General features: G+C 39.3%; 1 protein-coding gene across 1 annotated transcript in view; it reads right to left on the minus strand.

Annotated features, from left to right (window-relative positions):
* Window positions 1–10,504, minus strand: part of CLUL1 (clusterin-like 1 (retinal)) — a 16,413-nt gene extending 5,909 nt beyond the window's left edge. The window contains exons 1-6 of the mRNA XM_010574304.1: window positions 10,417–10,504; window positions 9,404–9,513; window positions 7,947–8,095; window positions 5,197–5,364; window positions 2,841–3,285; window positions 1,430–1,567 (exon numbers count right to left, since the gene is read on the minus strand). Of these exons, the coding sequence (XP_010572606.1) occupies window positions 1,430–1,567; window positions 2,841–3,285; window positions 5,197–5,364; window positions 7,947–8,095; window positions 9,404–9,506 (1,003 nt within the window). The 5' untranslated portion in view covers window positions 9,507–9,513; window positions 10,417–10,504. The remainder of the gene's footprint in view (window positions 1–1,429; window positions 1,568–2,840; window positions 3,286–5,196; window positions 5,365–7,946; window positions 8,096–9,403; window positions 9,514–10,416) is intronic.
* Between the last annotated feature and the right edge of the window lie 6,306 nt (window positions 10,505–16,810).

The raw sequence follows: 16,810 nt of genomic DNA on the forward strand, positions 1-16,810 counted from the left end.
AAGAAAGATGGGGACAGACTTTTTAGTAGGGCCTGTTGTGATAGGACAAGGGGTAATGGTTTTAACGTAAAAGAGGGTAGATTTAGCCTAGATAGAAGGAAGAAATTTTCTATGATGAGGGTGGTGAAACACTGGAACAGGTTGCCCAGAGAGGTGGTAGATGCCCCATCCCTGGGAACTTTCAAGGCCAGATTGGACAGGGCTCTGAGCAACCTGATCTAGTTGAATATGTTCCTGCTTATTGCAGGGGGGTTGGACTAGATGACCTTTAAAGGTCCTTTCCAACCCAAACTATTCTATGATTCTGTGATACATGTTATTACAAGAAAGCCTGTAATGTATGTTAGTATTCCTGTTGATTGTTAAGGCCTAATATTTATCTAACAATAGCTAGACATTAGTATGTGACTAGTATCTGCCATGAATCCAGAACAGAAGATTGCTGTTTTTTTCTTTACTAAAATACAGATTTTAAACAAGAATGTTATGTTAAACCTATACAAAAATTACTATGGAAAAATTCAATTTATTCTCTGTCAAATAGGACTGTCAAGGGACCCCTTCGGACTGACAGTACAGTAACCACAGATGCAAATTTGTATCTGTAATAACACAGTTGTAGACAAAAAGATATTTTTAGTGAGATGGAAGTAGTCTGATACACTTTTCAAAATGTGTCATTGGATCATTAGTATTTGCTGCAGTGGAGATATTCTGAAGACATTTGGGTTTAAGCATATTCTGCGGCTTCTAAGACCTAAATAATTCTGGAAATACAGATGTGTTATGCTGCAGCGGGAGTCCTGAGAGCAGTTCTAGGTGGTGCCGTGGCTGAATTTTTTCCACATGCCCATGGAGGGTGCATGCCAGAGCTTTGCCATCTTCTTACATACGGACAAGCAGTACCCTTTTTGTCCTTCATGTCAGTGCTGTTTGCCAACATGGTTCAACAAAGAATAATTACAGGCTCTTCAGCGCTTGCTTTCCTTGTGAGGAGCTGAATGCTACCTGTTACATCTGGTTGTCTGCAGGAGAAGCGGGTGTCAGGAGTTCGAGCTTCTCCTCACTTTCTGCTCAGCACTTCTGCACCCAGGCAGGACCGATTACTGCCTGACCTCTTGCTTCTCTGCAGTATGGTGACTAACAAAATACATAGGTACTTTGTTATAGAGTGTAGAACTTTGGACCTCCAGCGGTATGTTAACAACTGAGTTATACTGACACTCTGTGGAGACAGTGGGGAAAGGTAATCGAAATCATCTGGAATGAGGAATAGTGTTTGTATCCATAGTTACAGTAAAAACTCAGTGACAGAATGTTAATTCAAAAAAAAAAAAATGCAAACAGCACAGTAGAAAATGACAGCCTCAAAATCTACAATCAGTGATCAACGCATTACAGAAAAAAACCCCAGAAAATGGCTATTTACCATGCAAAAGATTGTCTTGACATTTCTGACATCTCTCACGGAACTGTGGGCATCCAGAGGAGTTTTCCCAAAGCTCCCTGCACAGAGGTCTCTGGTGCCCTGACACAATTTTTGAGAACGTGCCACTTCTGTCAGGATCTAGAACGAAGTCACAGTATATTTAGAGTGCTGTTAAACTTAAGGTCTTGATAAGTATACGTTTGTTATGTACTCTGTGTGCTAGAATTTAATTTCTTGCCCTTAATCCAAAATATCTGGCATAAATCCTGCCCCCCCCCCCAAAAAAAAAAAAAGGAATAAAGCTTTAAAAAGTAGAAGTCTGGAGAAAATAGAAAGCATGTTTTCTTTCAAGGAATTCATGCCACTATAGCATATTCCCTTATAAAGGCATAATAGTGTATTGCCCACTAATAGCCAAACAATTGCTAATATTATTACACATTATTTCTACAACATGTGAGTTCTGGTAAGATCTTTTTGACCCTTAGAAGTCAAGATGCTTCATAATCACATACAGCTAGATGAGAGCACAGTACCAAAGCTTATTTCTGAGGTAACATGGGTTATCATGGTACAGGAAAAATTAAAAAATGCTGTTGAAGAATCCCTTAACTTTCTATTTTCTATGACCATATAATGGTTATGTCACCTGCCACTCAGAGTTATGGCATGTGCTTACTGTGATCTCCTTATAGACAGGCACCAGCATGTATTTGAATGATGCTTGTTTTTCTGTTTGCACTAGTAAGATAAGAAGGATAAGGCTTATTTATATTCTAAAAGTTGACCATATGTTTTTTCCTCCATTGAGAGTTATCATCTGAAACCAATGTTATGCCCAGAATTTTTCTGGTCACTGGAAAACATGATGGCTAGTCTGTATTTGATTGTCACGCTACATTGCTACAGTAGCCTGGAACAGGGCTTGCAGCTGCTTGGCTGAGCTTAATGTCATTTGGCAAGGGCAGGGATATCCCTTGACATCTCACAGAATTACACTCTTTTTTTTAGAATTGGTGACATGTCAATATGATATGATACAAATCATATCCTGACAAATGCTGAGATCAGACCTGTCAGTCATCTTTATGAAAACCTGCATCCATCATGAATTCCAGCACCCCTGAAGAACTCCTGCAAATGCTTTGAGAATTGCCATTAAAATCAGGCTGTGTAGGACCCATCAGTCCCCCTGTGACATTTCTCTGAGATTTCTAGGTGATTTGTACCTTTTCATTTAACCAATAAAGTTATCCTTGACCCATGCCTGTTTAACCAAGAAAGCCTCCAGAGCTTTCATACAGTATCTGAGACTAACATACTGCAAACAGAATCATTAAACATAGTTTAGCAGTCCCAAGGGGTTTGATGTCATTGACAGTGCAGTTGATTTTCATTTTCTAACACTTGCCTTTGGCTTGTTCTGGCACATTTCTTCTGTTATCTCTGTATTCATCGAATACTTCGGTAATCACCTCGGTGACACCTTCAAACACCGTCTTACTGAAATCAAAAACTATCTGTAAGAAGCCAGGTATACCCCAGCCTTTCTGTGAGCCATCATTTCTGGGGGTGTCCTCAGGTAAAGCTGGCATGCTGGGGGACTCATTCAAGTCCAGATCAGACATGAAATATGTCTGAAAAGACTGGTCAAACTCTTTTTGCATCTGCTTAAAAAAAATGAAACTTCTGTCAAATATTGAGCCCATGTCCAATAATAGTTGGCTAAATAAATCTTCCATTTTTACTAGCTGGGTATCCTCTTTCTCAGGCTTTTCGTTAAACTGGATGTCTTTTCCTTGATCCTCATGAAAAGTAAAAATGAGTGGAGGTATTTTCCTCAAAAAATCTTCAACCTGTTTATAAGAAGGAGATAGATCAGCTGCCTGACAAGTGATCAGTTTTTTATCTCTCAGGGAAGTGGCTCTAATTTTTGTCTTTCAAATACCCATAGAAACAATGCCCTCTTAGTAACTACAAACAGCATGTTCTCTGAATTTAAGACACTAGACTCTAAAGAGTGAAAGTACATTCAGTCTAAATCATTAGCTCCAAATCAGATCTGGAGTAAAAGGGTTGCCAGTTGGCCTTTAATCTGTGGAGGCTCAAAGTTAGTATCGGCGTTAGGGTTTCTTCCAACAAACAAATGGGACTTTATCTTGGAAACATTTCTGTGGTACTTATGTGCAGTGTAGGGAACAGAAGGCAATTGTTCTCGCTGTGGTCTGTAAACACCCTACCCTCCCTCACCAATGGCCAAGTCCTCATGTCCTTGTGCAAACTGAAACCCATTAAAATCAATGGAGCAGTGGCTCCGGATCCATGGTTTGATGATGGAAGAGGCTGAGGGTCGACTGCTTTGCTAAGTTCCCGGTCCCTGGGTCTCAGCCACTGGTTCCCTGCTTGGTGCTTTAATACCCTACCTTTGCCTGAGCAGATGTAGTGTTTTGTGGAGTCACACTTCATGGTGTTAGAAAACTGGTAAGGGTTAAGAAGCACCCTGCCAAACACACACATATAGATATCCATTTACTTTTTTTTTTTTTTTAAATCAGATCAGCTGCTTGATCTGACCAGTAGTGCAGCTCAGAGGGAAGGTGAATTGTGAAACCTAAGCCAGTGTTGCCCCTGCTGCCTGTGTGTCATCAGCCACAGCTATTGTCTTTGTCTCCTTTTTAAAAAAATTATTTAGGTCACAACACATTTCTGACTTTGAAAGCTTCAGATAAACTATATAGCTCACTGAGGAAGTTATCAAGATGGTCAAAGACAGTCACAGTGCAGTCTGTAACTTTTACTGCAATAATTTCAACGTGACATCCACAGACTCTTGAAAGTCCAAGAGATATATTTGAGGTATCTGTGAGAGGTGTCAAAAAAGCCAAAAGCATCATCAATAGTCTTAAATGTAATATCTTCCACATTTTTACCTGAATAGTTTTAAGAATATGCACAAATGTTAAACACCTTTGCTCTAAAGCTTGTCACTTCTGAAACATACCATGTTTAATTTTTAAGTTATTGTATTTTTCAGTGCCTGGGGATATGAAAGCTAGGTAATCTGGCTAAAATTTTAGTAGCATTAATTGCACAGTGTCAGTTGTTCAGCTGCACTTAAAGCATATGCCCAAATAAAAAATGTGATAACAATTTTGTTAAGTCTTGTAATAATAACATGCCAGCCAGGAAAGCATGTTTTCCTTCTGGTAGAATTAGGGGAATCTCCTTTGCTGACAGTTTCCTTTATTAAAAAACAGTTAAGCATTTTAAAGCTATTTTCTTACTTAAAGAGTAGATTTAAAATAAAATAAATATAGGAAAGAATGATGTTGTATAAGTAGGTGATTTTTTTTTTTCCCATGGAATTTTGCTAACTATATCTACACTTTTAACTCTGCTGATTTTCAGACAGACCGTAAAGAATCTATCTGGTATTTTTCACAAACAGTTATTGAGCATCTTAATGCAAGTCCTACTGTGAGAGACAACACTGTACATCTGGAGTGACTCTGTTAGAGTCAGGGGAATAAACAGTGTCCATGGAGTCACACCAGGGTGGAACCGAACTTATTTTGGCTCAGTGTTCAATGAATATAATCACATGTAATCTCTGCCATAAAACTTCACATTTCCAGACTGTCCAAATCAAATTAATTTTAGTAACCTGATATAACTGGGGGATCTGGGTATTGAGAAAATAAGATGTGCTCTCTCTAAAACTGTTAGGGGAATTCAAGAGTATTTCCAGATACAAAATTTCTTCCTACCTTTGTTCTAAATGTTGACAAACCATGTTTGCAAGTTGTATAATATCTCATGCAGGTACTTTCTAAACAAGATTCACATTCATCCCATAAATTTTTCAAGGATACTTGACATTGTCTTTCTTCTTCTTCTAATCTTTCCTTTACTTCATCCATAAGTCGCAAAGCTTGCTAAGTAAGAAAAAAGATTCAGTTGAGGGCAATTTTCAGATTAATATTCTAACTACTTATCCCAGTGTTGATCACTCATTTTGCCTATTTATGGTTCCTTTTTTTGCTAATCCCTAACCATTAGGGTAGGTTGTCTTCTCAGCTGCAGTCACATATATAGGGAACTGAAAATTGAAAAACTTTTCCTTACAGAGTTTTTCTGATGTTGTTCTCTCAGAGGGCACAGTCTACAAAACCAAACGGATCTCTGCAGTCTAGCTGGATCTCTGAGGTTATGAAAAAACCCACACATCTTTCTGTGCAAGAAGCATTCAACCTCTCACAAGGTGATGTGCTCAACTTTTATCATTTTTTCTCCATATCATATCTGCAGTATTCATCTGTTCCACAGATAGCCCTTTTTTGTTGATTTGCTCTATTCTTTAAAAGACTGATATTTCATGAGGCTAGGTCCTTGCCATACATAAGTTCTTTCTCTAATGTGGAAATATGTAGAAGTATAGCATTTCCTCTGTTTGGGATTATACTAATCAAAAGACAGTAGTGAGGGGGTTTCTTCCTCCTCTTGTGGAATTGTGAGGCACTCCTTCCATACTGAAGGGAAACAAGATGCATTTTACAATGCTGCTTCTATTTACTGGATCGTTCTTCATCAGGTAGAGCACAAAGCTGAGCGGATCAGAAGCAGCATTTTAGAATAGACTCGGCAATGGAAAGACAGAAGAGTTTTTCCTATAGAAGTAGATTGCACATCATTAATTTCTTTCTGAAAGTACAAGATATTTTAATAATTTAGGTTTTCAGACAATGTTCCAAGTTGTTCCTAAGTATGACAGAAACTTTTTAATTGGTCAGTCGTACTCCTTTCTGGCAGCATTTCAATAGAGAAGAGGCTGACAGAAAAGAAAACTGTCAGAATGTGCTTGGTGGAGACAGTAACTGTGGTCTTCATAGTCTATTATTTTCTGATCTTTCTAATACATTTATTCAGTGTTTTATGAACTCTTGCTGTGGATGTAAGTTCTGTGTAAATGAAATCATCCAGTAAGAGCTAGCAACAGCATAGATCATGGGAGTGTGCTGGTGCTCCTAAAGATATTAGAAAGCTATCAGGTAGTTTTGGGCTTGCTAATACAAATAGTTTAAACTAACTACCAGATGTCGGGCCAAGAGGGAATTTTCTTTCAACTTCATTGAAAGCAATAGTTATGATCTCAGTATTTTTTTAAATATACAGTGATGTCTGTTTCTCAGGATCATCTGAGCACATGGCTCTGAGCCTAGGCATTGCACTAGGACATTGGAAATTCCCCTGATCCCCTGTACTTTCTCTAGAGCATGTTATCATTTGTGGCTTTGATATTTTTCTGAAGGTCAAAAGTTTGCAAAGCAAGCTGGGAAACGTCTTGTGGCCTGAGGTGTATAAAGACATGCAGGGCTGAGCTGCTGGGCTTTCTGCACAAAACACCTTTATACAGTTGCTTGTAGTTGCCTTGACGTGAATTCAGTGAAGCAGGGGATTTCTAGAAATAAGCAGTAAGTGCGATACTTTATTCAACACATTGCTGTTGCAGCAGCTGTGCCTTCTGGATGTTACAAAACTCAGGTTCTCTCTCCAAAGTAATGTTTGAGTCTACATACAGCACTTAATGTCTCCTTTTACTGTGGAACTTCTGTATTTCCACATGGTGATCACCATCAGCTTGACTATGCCTAGGCTGCTGCTGGCTACCTCCCAACTGCAGAATAAAGTGAGAGAGCTCAAATCTCAAGGGAAGTTGTGTCAGACAACATGTTTTACCTTGCAACCAGGGTGGGCTGAGAGAAGGTAACTTGCTAACTAGTGGTAACTCAGCTGTATTTTGTCTAGTGCTCACTATTTCAGTTTCATTTTAGAAATAGCTTAGACATTCAGCCACAGGGAAAAGTTAACAGTATGCCACTCAGTTAGAAAGCTGTATTTCTGAGGAAAGACAGAAACTTTTCACATGTAGCTTTCAAAAGAACCATGCAATCTGGAAGAGGCGCCAGTGAGGCAGACAGTGCTCTTGTTCAGTACTTTATTCCAGCACAGTCTGAAAGCTTCCCTCAGGGTTGAAGCCTCAGTCTGCTAGGGTCCTGCCAGCAGGCAAGCTTTTTCTTAAGAAATTGGCAAATATAAACTAATGTTTTAACTTCTTCTGAAATGTGAACATCCAGGTTCCTGGTAGGCTAGTAAATGATGTCTATTGGCCCAACTCCTGCTTCCAGGAGACAGGCAGTGAGAACGTCTATAGAGGTGCCATGAGAGTTTTCTTCTGGCAGTGAGAGAAAGCATCAGAAGCAGATTGCCTATCAATCCTGTGACCACATAAAGAGGTGTATGCTGCTCAGTGTACATACAATGTGGTTTACATTCTTCCCAGAAAAGGGGAGACACCAAGGGATCCCTTCTGGGTTGCTTATTGGCCTAAACACAATGGCATGCTCTACTACTTCCAGGAGGTAGGCTAAATCCATGTATGACCTGCCTCATCTTTGATTAAAAATAGCCACAACTTAACAAAAATACAAACAAAAAATCCCAGATGCACTTCAGTTACCTGTTTTTCTTCACTGCTCTTCTTCAAGGTTTTCATCAGATTTACATGCTTATCTTCATTTCTTTCCATCATAATTTTCATCTGCTTAATACCAGTCAAGGCTTTCTTTACTTCTTCGTCTACATACTTCTCTCCAACTTCAGATAATACTAAAAATCCAAATTATACAGTGACTTAATCAGATTTTAACACTATCACAAATTGTCATGCACTGATGACAAAGGAGAATGAAACAGCTCTGTTTCCCTACTGTTGCAGAGCCAAATCTTGAGATAGTGAATGCAGAATAACAGAGCCAAGACAATTGCCATCAGATAGAAGTCTGGCCCAGAGCCTTTGCCAGTAATCAGCTGTGTGTAACTCAGGCTATATACTGGCTGTCCCAGTGCTGATCACTGAATCCCAGAACAGTTGAGGCTGGAAGGTGCCTCTGGAGATCATGGAGTCCAACCCCCCTGCTCAAAGCAGGGTCAACTAGAGCAGGTTGCTCAGGTCCTCATCCTGGGTTTTGGATAACTCCAAGGATTACTCATCAGTTTTCTAATGACATAACCTGTATATTTATCTTTGATCTGCAAGCAGCCTGTGACAGCTTCCCTTTACATTTTGAAAATGTAGATTACAGGTGACTTCAACCTGCAGAAAAATACAATCTCTAGACTTCCTGTGAAGTAATGACCATAGAGTTTTGGTGAAAGCCTGGGTTGGCCCAGACGTTGCACCTTGAAGCTCTGCATGATTGCTTATGCTTTATCTGTATTTGTTTCCTTTGCAGAAATACCCTGAATATCACTGGAGCGATACAAAACAAGTAAAGAACACATATCTCTGAGAGTGCCAAAAGCATGCCAGTCATTTCTTCTCTTATGTCTTTCTTCCCTTCCCCGAACTTTTTGTTTGTTACAGCAATATTATTAATGTAGACCGAAGCAAAGGAATATTTCATGGCTGTTCCTCTTGGGATTCCTATCCACAAAGTAAAGCCATGCTTAATGGTGAGTATATGCATAATAGCTGCTTTTTTCTAAATTAAGTAATTTTCTTTCGATTACTTGTAGTAACCATGTTTTCCAGCAAAGTATATAATTGTAGAATAAGCATTTTCAATTATTATTTAAACAAACAAAATAATTCAAAATTTGTTGAATTGAATTTTGGCTTCAGTTTATATTCTAATGATCTATGAGGGACAAAATAACCTATAAAAATGCTGTAAATACTTTTTTTGTAAGGGGATGCTTATCTGTTAATCCCTTTACTTTCTCATCCCGGTTGTTCTTATCTCCCCATTGTGCGTGTGTGGATGCATGTAGTCAGCTATATGGTGGTTTCTAAGCTCCACACATGAAAGCAGATCCTCTTGACACCAGTGAGTGTGGAAGTCAAAATGCACCAGGAGACTGTGGACGTGGGCCCAGGGGCTTCCGGCACACCCCTGGTAAGAAAAGCATACATACGCTTCAGGTTTTCCCGGAGATTCATTTCCTCCTGCCTTGTCGGTGCACACTGATGACCATTCAGCCATAGCACATATATTATAAATAACCAAGAGGACTTCATGTTCTTTCTGTAAAAGAAGCAGGTAGGTGCAGTTAAATGTAAGCATCTTCATGATGCTCAAATGCCTAGGTGTAATACTAAGTATTATACAAGTTCCCATTAATTTTGACTTTAACTATGGTTTCTGAGATCTGTAACATGCACCTAAATGCTACTGTTAGTGAAAACACATGAGTAAGAAGCTTGACCTCATTGTAATTATCTATTCAGACTAACTAGATGCATTTCACTGAGTTCGCAGAGTGGTGTAACAAAATCAGGACATATATATATAAAACTGAAAGCTTATGCAGCTCAGTCTGTCCCTTTTCTGCCTTGTGAAACACACTAATTACTGATCTCACACTATGTTCTTAGCTCATATTGTAAATGTATCCATGCTAAACATTATTGCCAAATTTAAAAAGGGAAATTTCTAGAATGTTGTTCCCTTCCTTGTCTCCAAACATGCAATTCCTTTCATTGTCCTTCAGCATAATACTTAATATAGCAGATGCAATAACAGGTGTGCCAAGAAATTGGCAATTAGATCAGTTTTGTAAACAAACACATCAGCAATGGAAAGAAATTCCTACAAAATAGGGGAAAGAAATGCCATTTGCTTTATTTCCCTCCCAAGAGCAGTTAGAGGAGAAAGGTTTATTTTTTAGAAACCATGCAACTACACTTTCTAGCTCTCATCTGATTAAGTGAACACAGTATTTAAGTGCCTTTTTAGCCATCCTTGGAGATGCAGTTATCAGCTACAAATGTGTGTGTAAGTTAAGAGCCTGGATTTATTTATAGCCTGGATTTACTTCTATAGTTACTTGCATATTGTAACTTTACATTTCTAACAAAAAAACAATTAACTTTGCAAAGAAATACAAACCCATTACCAAAGAAAAGTAAAAAACCCCAACATATTTACCATTAATACTGAAACACTTCCTCTGCAAAATTGCTCCCCGTGTCAGGAAGGGGTCGGGCTGTGTTCTGATCTAATTGCTGGGAGTGTCAGGGATTTTGCCGTGTTCTACTTATCTGATGAGAAGGTTCTTAATCCTATTAATGGGACGTTTTGTCGTTAGGCTGCAGGATTTTGCGTGCATGGCACTTCATGCTCATCTCTGTGGGCAAAACCACTAGGGGGAGCGTTGGGCAGAATTCCATAATTTTATGTAATTTGACCTGCTATTTTTCTGTAGTCGGTAGCCTTTTGTCTTACTAGCTCTTCCATCATCTTGCGTTTTACCTTAGGTGACATCTGCAGCTTATGTTCTTAGTGAAATTGTTACAATTAGTTTGGCTAAGAATAGCTTCCAACATTTAATCTCTTCAGCATAGTTTTAGTTTGCTATAAAAAACACTGGATTATGTAATGGCCTTCTTTGTATACCTTCTGAAGATACAGAAATTGAAAAAAATCAGGAATGCAGATGATGTAGGCTCTATGAGTAGAGTCTGATATGAGATAAGCAAATTTTGGCAATTCGTACATCATTATACTTGCTAATGTTTTGGGGGTTTGCTGCCTTAATTTTCTTCAGTTAATCCATATGTCTGGGATCTGACCAGCATAAAGTTTTGAAACTTTGAAATGAGATATTTAAATACTAACAGATGCTTGATATAAAATATGGACAAGTATCGTTAGCAAATCATATCCCATCTTGTGATGTTCAGCAATAATACTCCCTTGAAGTCAAAAGAGGAGACGGGCAAAGTAGATGTCTGTAGCTCATGGTCTGCAACAGCAGTTTTAAAACATCCCATTCTTTTTTGTTTACCTCATAGTTCATAAAAGCCAATTGATGATTGATGGTTAAGATCTAGCATGATTAATGCTGCTTAGGCAAGAGATTTGAGGGTTTTATTTTTAAACATGTTATCAGGAAGAGTGGAGAACCTGTTAGCTCTAATGGGAACTGCAAGTCCTCAGTCTGCAAGTCCTCCTTGACCAAGACTCATCACTACACAAAACCTTTCAAGTTCTCTTTTCTGGCAATACCAAGCAAGCACCCTTGCACACTTTGCAATCCCCTGGCCGGACTGTCTGCTAAGCACCCCTGGGGCTTGGGCTGAAGTAAAAGGGGCAGTCTCCCTCTCTGGGCCTTGTGCTTGGCTCACGATAGAGAGTAAATGGAAAATAGGTTTGCACAAAGGAAGACAATCTATTACGGACAGTTGTGAAATGCATGTTATTAGCCTACATGTGTAATGAATCCTAACAAAGACTTTAATCTTTCAGTGCAAAGAGTTTGCCCCCTCATTTTTGACATTTATCTTTGCTAATATTAATTTACTAGAAAAAGTTACTGTTGGCCTTTCTGGACCTGACTCAATATAGAGAAAGCTTTACTCAATCCAGAGCAAAAAGGGCGGTTTCAACACATCACCCATAGTTCCCAGGAACTGGCAAGAAAGCAGGCTGCCTCAACCCTCCAGAGAGGGAGAGCAGCACCCCTGTCCCAGGGCAGAGAGGCTGGAGGCTGCCTCTGGCACAGATATCACTGCTTATTTTCAGGATTGCCCAGCTTCTGAAGGTCTCTGTGGGGGTCTCTGGTCAGACATACTCTTGCCCCTTGCAAAGCCAGTCCTTAACAGAAATCTGTACGGAAGTTGATGCTGAGACATGGAGTCCTGATGGATGTGAGACTCCTTTTCTGAATTAGTTGATTTTGAACATTGCAAAGTGTGTTGCATTGTCTTAGATATTACTCTTCACACTTTATTATAACCACTATGTAATCACATGGAAATTGGCATTACTATGTATATCTATTTCTTTTTACAAAACCACACAATCCTAGTTCTTTGCTCTTGTGTTATTTCATATATATCTAATGGCTGAAAGAGGAGGTCTAAGGAACTTGAGGACAAAATCCTCTAGAGATAGTATGCCTGTTAAAGTTAATCTTGGGCTTAAGCTTAATCTTTGAAGTGCACTTAAGAACGCAACACTCTGATCCTGAAAGGCAGTTATTAGTTGTGCTCACTCTGGAAATCTTTTCATCTCTCATTTCTGTTTTGATTTTAATTAAACAAAAATCTCATGAATTCTACCTTTAGGTTTCATATCAAATATCCATTCTCTTTTCTTTTAACGTTCCAAATCTGATTTGCAATAACCTATTGTGGAGCTCTCCAATTTTTATCTCAGCTGCCATGTTCAACAGTTTCCTCTTAATATTTTATTTTCTTCTGAATTTAAGTGCTTTGATCGGCTATAGTATGCCATGTCATGACATTGTGCTGACATGTTCATTTCTTCACAGTCTAATACAAGCATATGATTCAGTGCTCACTGATGCTGTTGCAAATTATACTGAATCATGCTGGAGACAGCCTGAAGAAGCTCTTGTGAGCAAGTTGTAGACAGTCTTTTTCCCCACCCCAACTGTTATTCCAGTACTGCTATATTTTAATTGAAATTAATAGGTATATATTGGAAAAAATAAAGGAAATAGCTTGAAAAGGGATTTCAGTAAAAATAGGCTTTTTGCAAGATACTGATAAATTGAAACGTAAATAATTGTAACAATACAGATAGACATTGAGCTTGCACCTAGCTGAACTTGAGCAATGAGAGTTGTAGCTGCTTTGTGGAGTTTCCTTCTGTCCTGTTCCATGACCTCCACAAATGTGTAACATTTTTTCACAATGTACTGTGACTTCTCCCTTTTTGTTGATCCATTCCACCTGGCAGGATTAAGCATCAAGAAATATGTTGAAAAGGAATTTCCTGTGTTATACATCAGCTGTAGGATTTTGTTCCAGTTATATATTTACACAATTATTTGCTCTTTGGAAGAGTTGTTTCCTACTATGTATTTTCACCTTTCTTTCTGAGCTAGGCCAGTCATATAATGATCAGGCTGAAAATACCTGCACATATTTATAGAGTCTATGAGTCATGCAGAGTGCTACGTATTGACATTAAATCTCTTGATACTTTTATGAAAAAGTCCCCAGTTCCACAAAATCTTAATTAGCTTTATTTGTAAGCACACCATTAGTTCCACTGCTTTCAATTGAAATTAAATCCTTGTGGGGGTTTATAGTGTAATTACATGGCTAATTTAAAGCATGCACAAAGCTTTGCTAACAGTTAGTATGGGTTTTAAGGCTACAGAGTTGAACTTTCATTGTGTGAAGTTTTGTTTTGTTTTGTTTTTAATCTTTTCTAGTACTTCAGGAGCCCCTGAGCGGGTTTTGCTTTCTCCTGTATTTCAAAGGCTCTTGGAGCCCTCCTTCAGTTTGTATTCAGTCTGTCTTTGAGCTCTACCTGCGTAGCCTAAGTTAGGAACCAAGGCTCCTTTAGCCTGGAGAGAGAGGTAAGCTCCTGAAATGCTCTCAGTCTTGCTGGAAGGCCTCAGACTAAGGAGCTGAGGCTACCCTAAGTTGGATAGCTAGTGTTAGTCTAAGCTATGTATCTTGCAAAAATACCAGCTCGGGCCCCAAAAGTAGCACAGCTATGCTAGCATGACAGGATCCCAAAGTCCATAAGCCCTGCAGCTCAGAGTCGGGCCAACACAATTACCCTGTCTGGAGGAGGGTCAGGCAATGCCACGTCAGGGCTCTGCACTCTGCTCAGCACAAACATGAAGCCAGCTGAAGGCAGGAAATCAGCCTGCGTAACTTAGGGCATCACACTAAGATTTAACATGGCTTTATTTGGAACTATTAAGCTACAGTTTTTGAGGTCAGCAAGACCATCTTCACAACACTTAGTGTGCTTTAAAATGTATGAGCCTTTTCTGATTTCCTTTTGCTTGTCTATCCATGGACACTCAGGATGACTATTGGGCGTGGAAGAAATCTTTCACATCACTGCTGAATTTTTTTTTCCAAGCCCTCCAGTGCTTTGACATGAAATTCTAAATACCAGTCCCAGCAGTAATGTGACAAGTGTTGTTCATGGGGGCATGCAAAGTTTCTTCATGCCTTATCCAGAGACTTTGCAGAATGGACATATTGTGATACTGAACACCCTATTTGGGAAGACAAATCTATAACATAAAGAAATTTAATTAATTTTAAGGAACAGAGAATCAAAACCGTAGAGTTGAATGTAAGACAATACAAAGCTGAAGCCTAGAAATTATGTGGTTGTCTTCAGAATTTGCGTTTGGGATATCAGCTAACTATTGAACTTGGAGTAGCACTATTACTGATGTTATGTTATCAGCAGGAGATACCAAATTCAGTGCAAGGATAACAGAATGAGTTAGAAACAATTTATTATAAAGCTATGAAGCAAACCTGCATGGTACAGTTACACAAACAGATTTCAGGAAGCATTTAATATTAAAATGCTGAAGTTTTGAACCAGATGTTCTGCAAGGATTTAGTTTCAAGCTTCCCTAGGAGCATTAAAATGAAAAAGTTTTATTGCATGCAGACATGTAATATATCCGCTTTCAGCCTGCAACTGAAAGGAACAGGGTTCCTTGTGTGTATTCATCTGGTTTGCTTAAGCATATCTCCATCATTCAGCTCTATATCGGCTAGTTAAAAAAGTGGCTGTTATTGGAAACAACTCTGGAGTTTAATGAAATTAAAATGACTGAATTATCACTTTGTGAGGTGCTGAACAACTCTTGAAGATGCTGCTAATCTGCTGCTTGCTTTAAAGGTAATTGAAGGCCTTCAGGACAGGGCCTTGATAATATTCGATGAAGAAACTGGAAATTGCTTTGGTGGGGAATAATCCTCTGGCTGGTAACTTGGCCTCTTGCTTCTGCTGCATTTAAAGTGGAACATGCTCCAGTGCCTGTGGGACAGCAAGCCCAGAGAGAGATGTCTGAAAATAAAGCTTCCTCAATGTAGCCAATAATAGGAGACATGCAGTCCCCTTGCTTGCAGTAGCATGGAAGTGGAGGAAGTAAAGCTGGAATGCTGCCTGAAGCTGACTATTTCTCCATTTCAAATGTTAGGGACAATTTCTAAGAAGAACCTTACTGCAGTTAGAATTAATGACTTCATACTTCTAAGAGTTCTTGCTTAATTGCCATGGCACATGTTTTTACAGCTGTCCTTTTATATAACTAGTACACTGCCCCATGCATCTGCCCCAGTACTCAAAGCTTTTAAAGCACTGTGAAAAAACAACATTGGTTATGGAGACCTGACAAGTGGGAGGAGAATAAATAAGAAAAACTGAGTTCAGAGCAAATGAGAATTAGGAATGAGACAAAAAAGGCAGAAAGGGAAATGAAGGTGAGGTAGGAAAGACTGCAAAGAATCAAAATGTCAGGGGAGACACTGATGGGAACAGTCTCTCCAATTGGAAGTATATTAAGTAAAATACATTTCCATATCCTCTACCAACACCTAATCAGTTATTGCAAACAACAATAATATAGGAACCCCATGAAGATGCACATGTGGCAGAACAGAACTATATAACCCTTGAAATCCTTTCTTGTTCCTCCTGTTCCCTTCTGCTCTGGTATAAAACCATTCTGACAAAGCCTGGGGGATTTGCCCACACTTCAAGTTGCTTAATACATTTGCAGGCACTGTGAAATACTAAGCACTAAGAAAAGAACTGTGGGACTAATCAGTCCAGATTTGAGTGTGCACAGTGTGTGCACCTAAGCTAGCGAGTGATCTAGGTTTTCTTTGTAGCCAAATAAGAGCTCTAGGCTAAGCTGCAATTTAACTGACCTACTGTAGACCTTGACCTCAGCTTTAGATGAGCTGCACTTTGGAAGACCCTGTTTTTGTCCCCTGACTAGTAAGTGAACACAGCAGACTAACCTAAATGTAGCTCTCTAAACCTGGGACAAATTAATCTCATTGATGTGACATGCAGTTTTCAGCAAGACCTGGCTTTTTTGTGCTTGCCAGCAGCATCCTGAGCTGCATTAAGAAGAGGATTGCCATCAAGTCAAGTGAGGTGATCCTTCCTTTCTACTCAGCACTGGTGAGGCCACACCTGGAGTGCTGGGTCCAGTTGTGGGCTCCCCAGTAAAAGAGACATGGATACAGTGGAGCAAGTCCAGTGCAGGACTATAAAGATAATTAATGGACTGCAGCATCTTTCATATGAGGAGAGGCCAAAAGAGCTGTGAGTCTTCAGCTTGGAGAAGAGAAGGCTCAGGGAAATCTTATCAATGTGTGTATATTCCTGATGGGAGGGAATGAAGACAAGGGAGCCAGACTCTTTTCAGTGTTGCCCAGTGACAGGACAAGAGGTAATGGGCACGAAACAGATGATACTACATCTGAACACAAGAAAACACTTTTTTACCGTAAGGATGGTCAGACATTGGGACAGGTTGCCCAGTGAGGTCGTGGAGTCTTTCTGTAGAGGTATT

The sequence above is a fragment of the Haliaeetus leucocephalus genome, unplaced genomic scaffold, assembly GCF_000737465.1.
Source record: "Haliaeetus leucocephalus isolate CR32 unplaced genomic scaffold, Haliaeetus_leucocephalus-4.0 Scaffold428, whole genome shotgun sequence".
In the NCBI taxonomy this organism is placed as follows: domain Eukaryota; kingdom Metazoa; phylum Chordata; class Aves; order Accipitriformes; family Accipitridae; genus Haliaeetus; species Haliaeetus leucocephalus.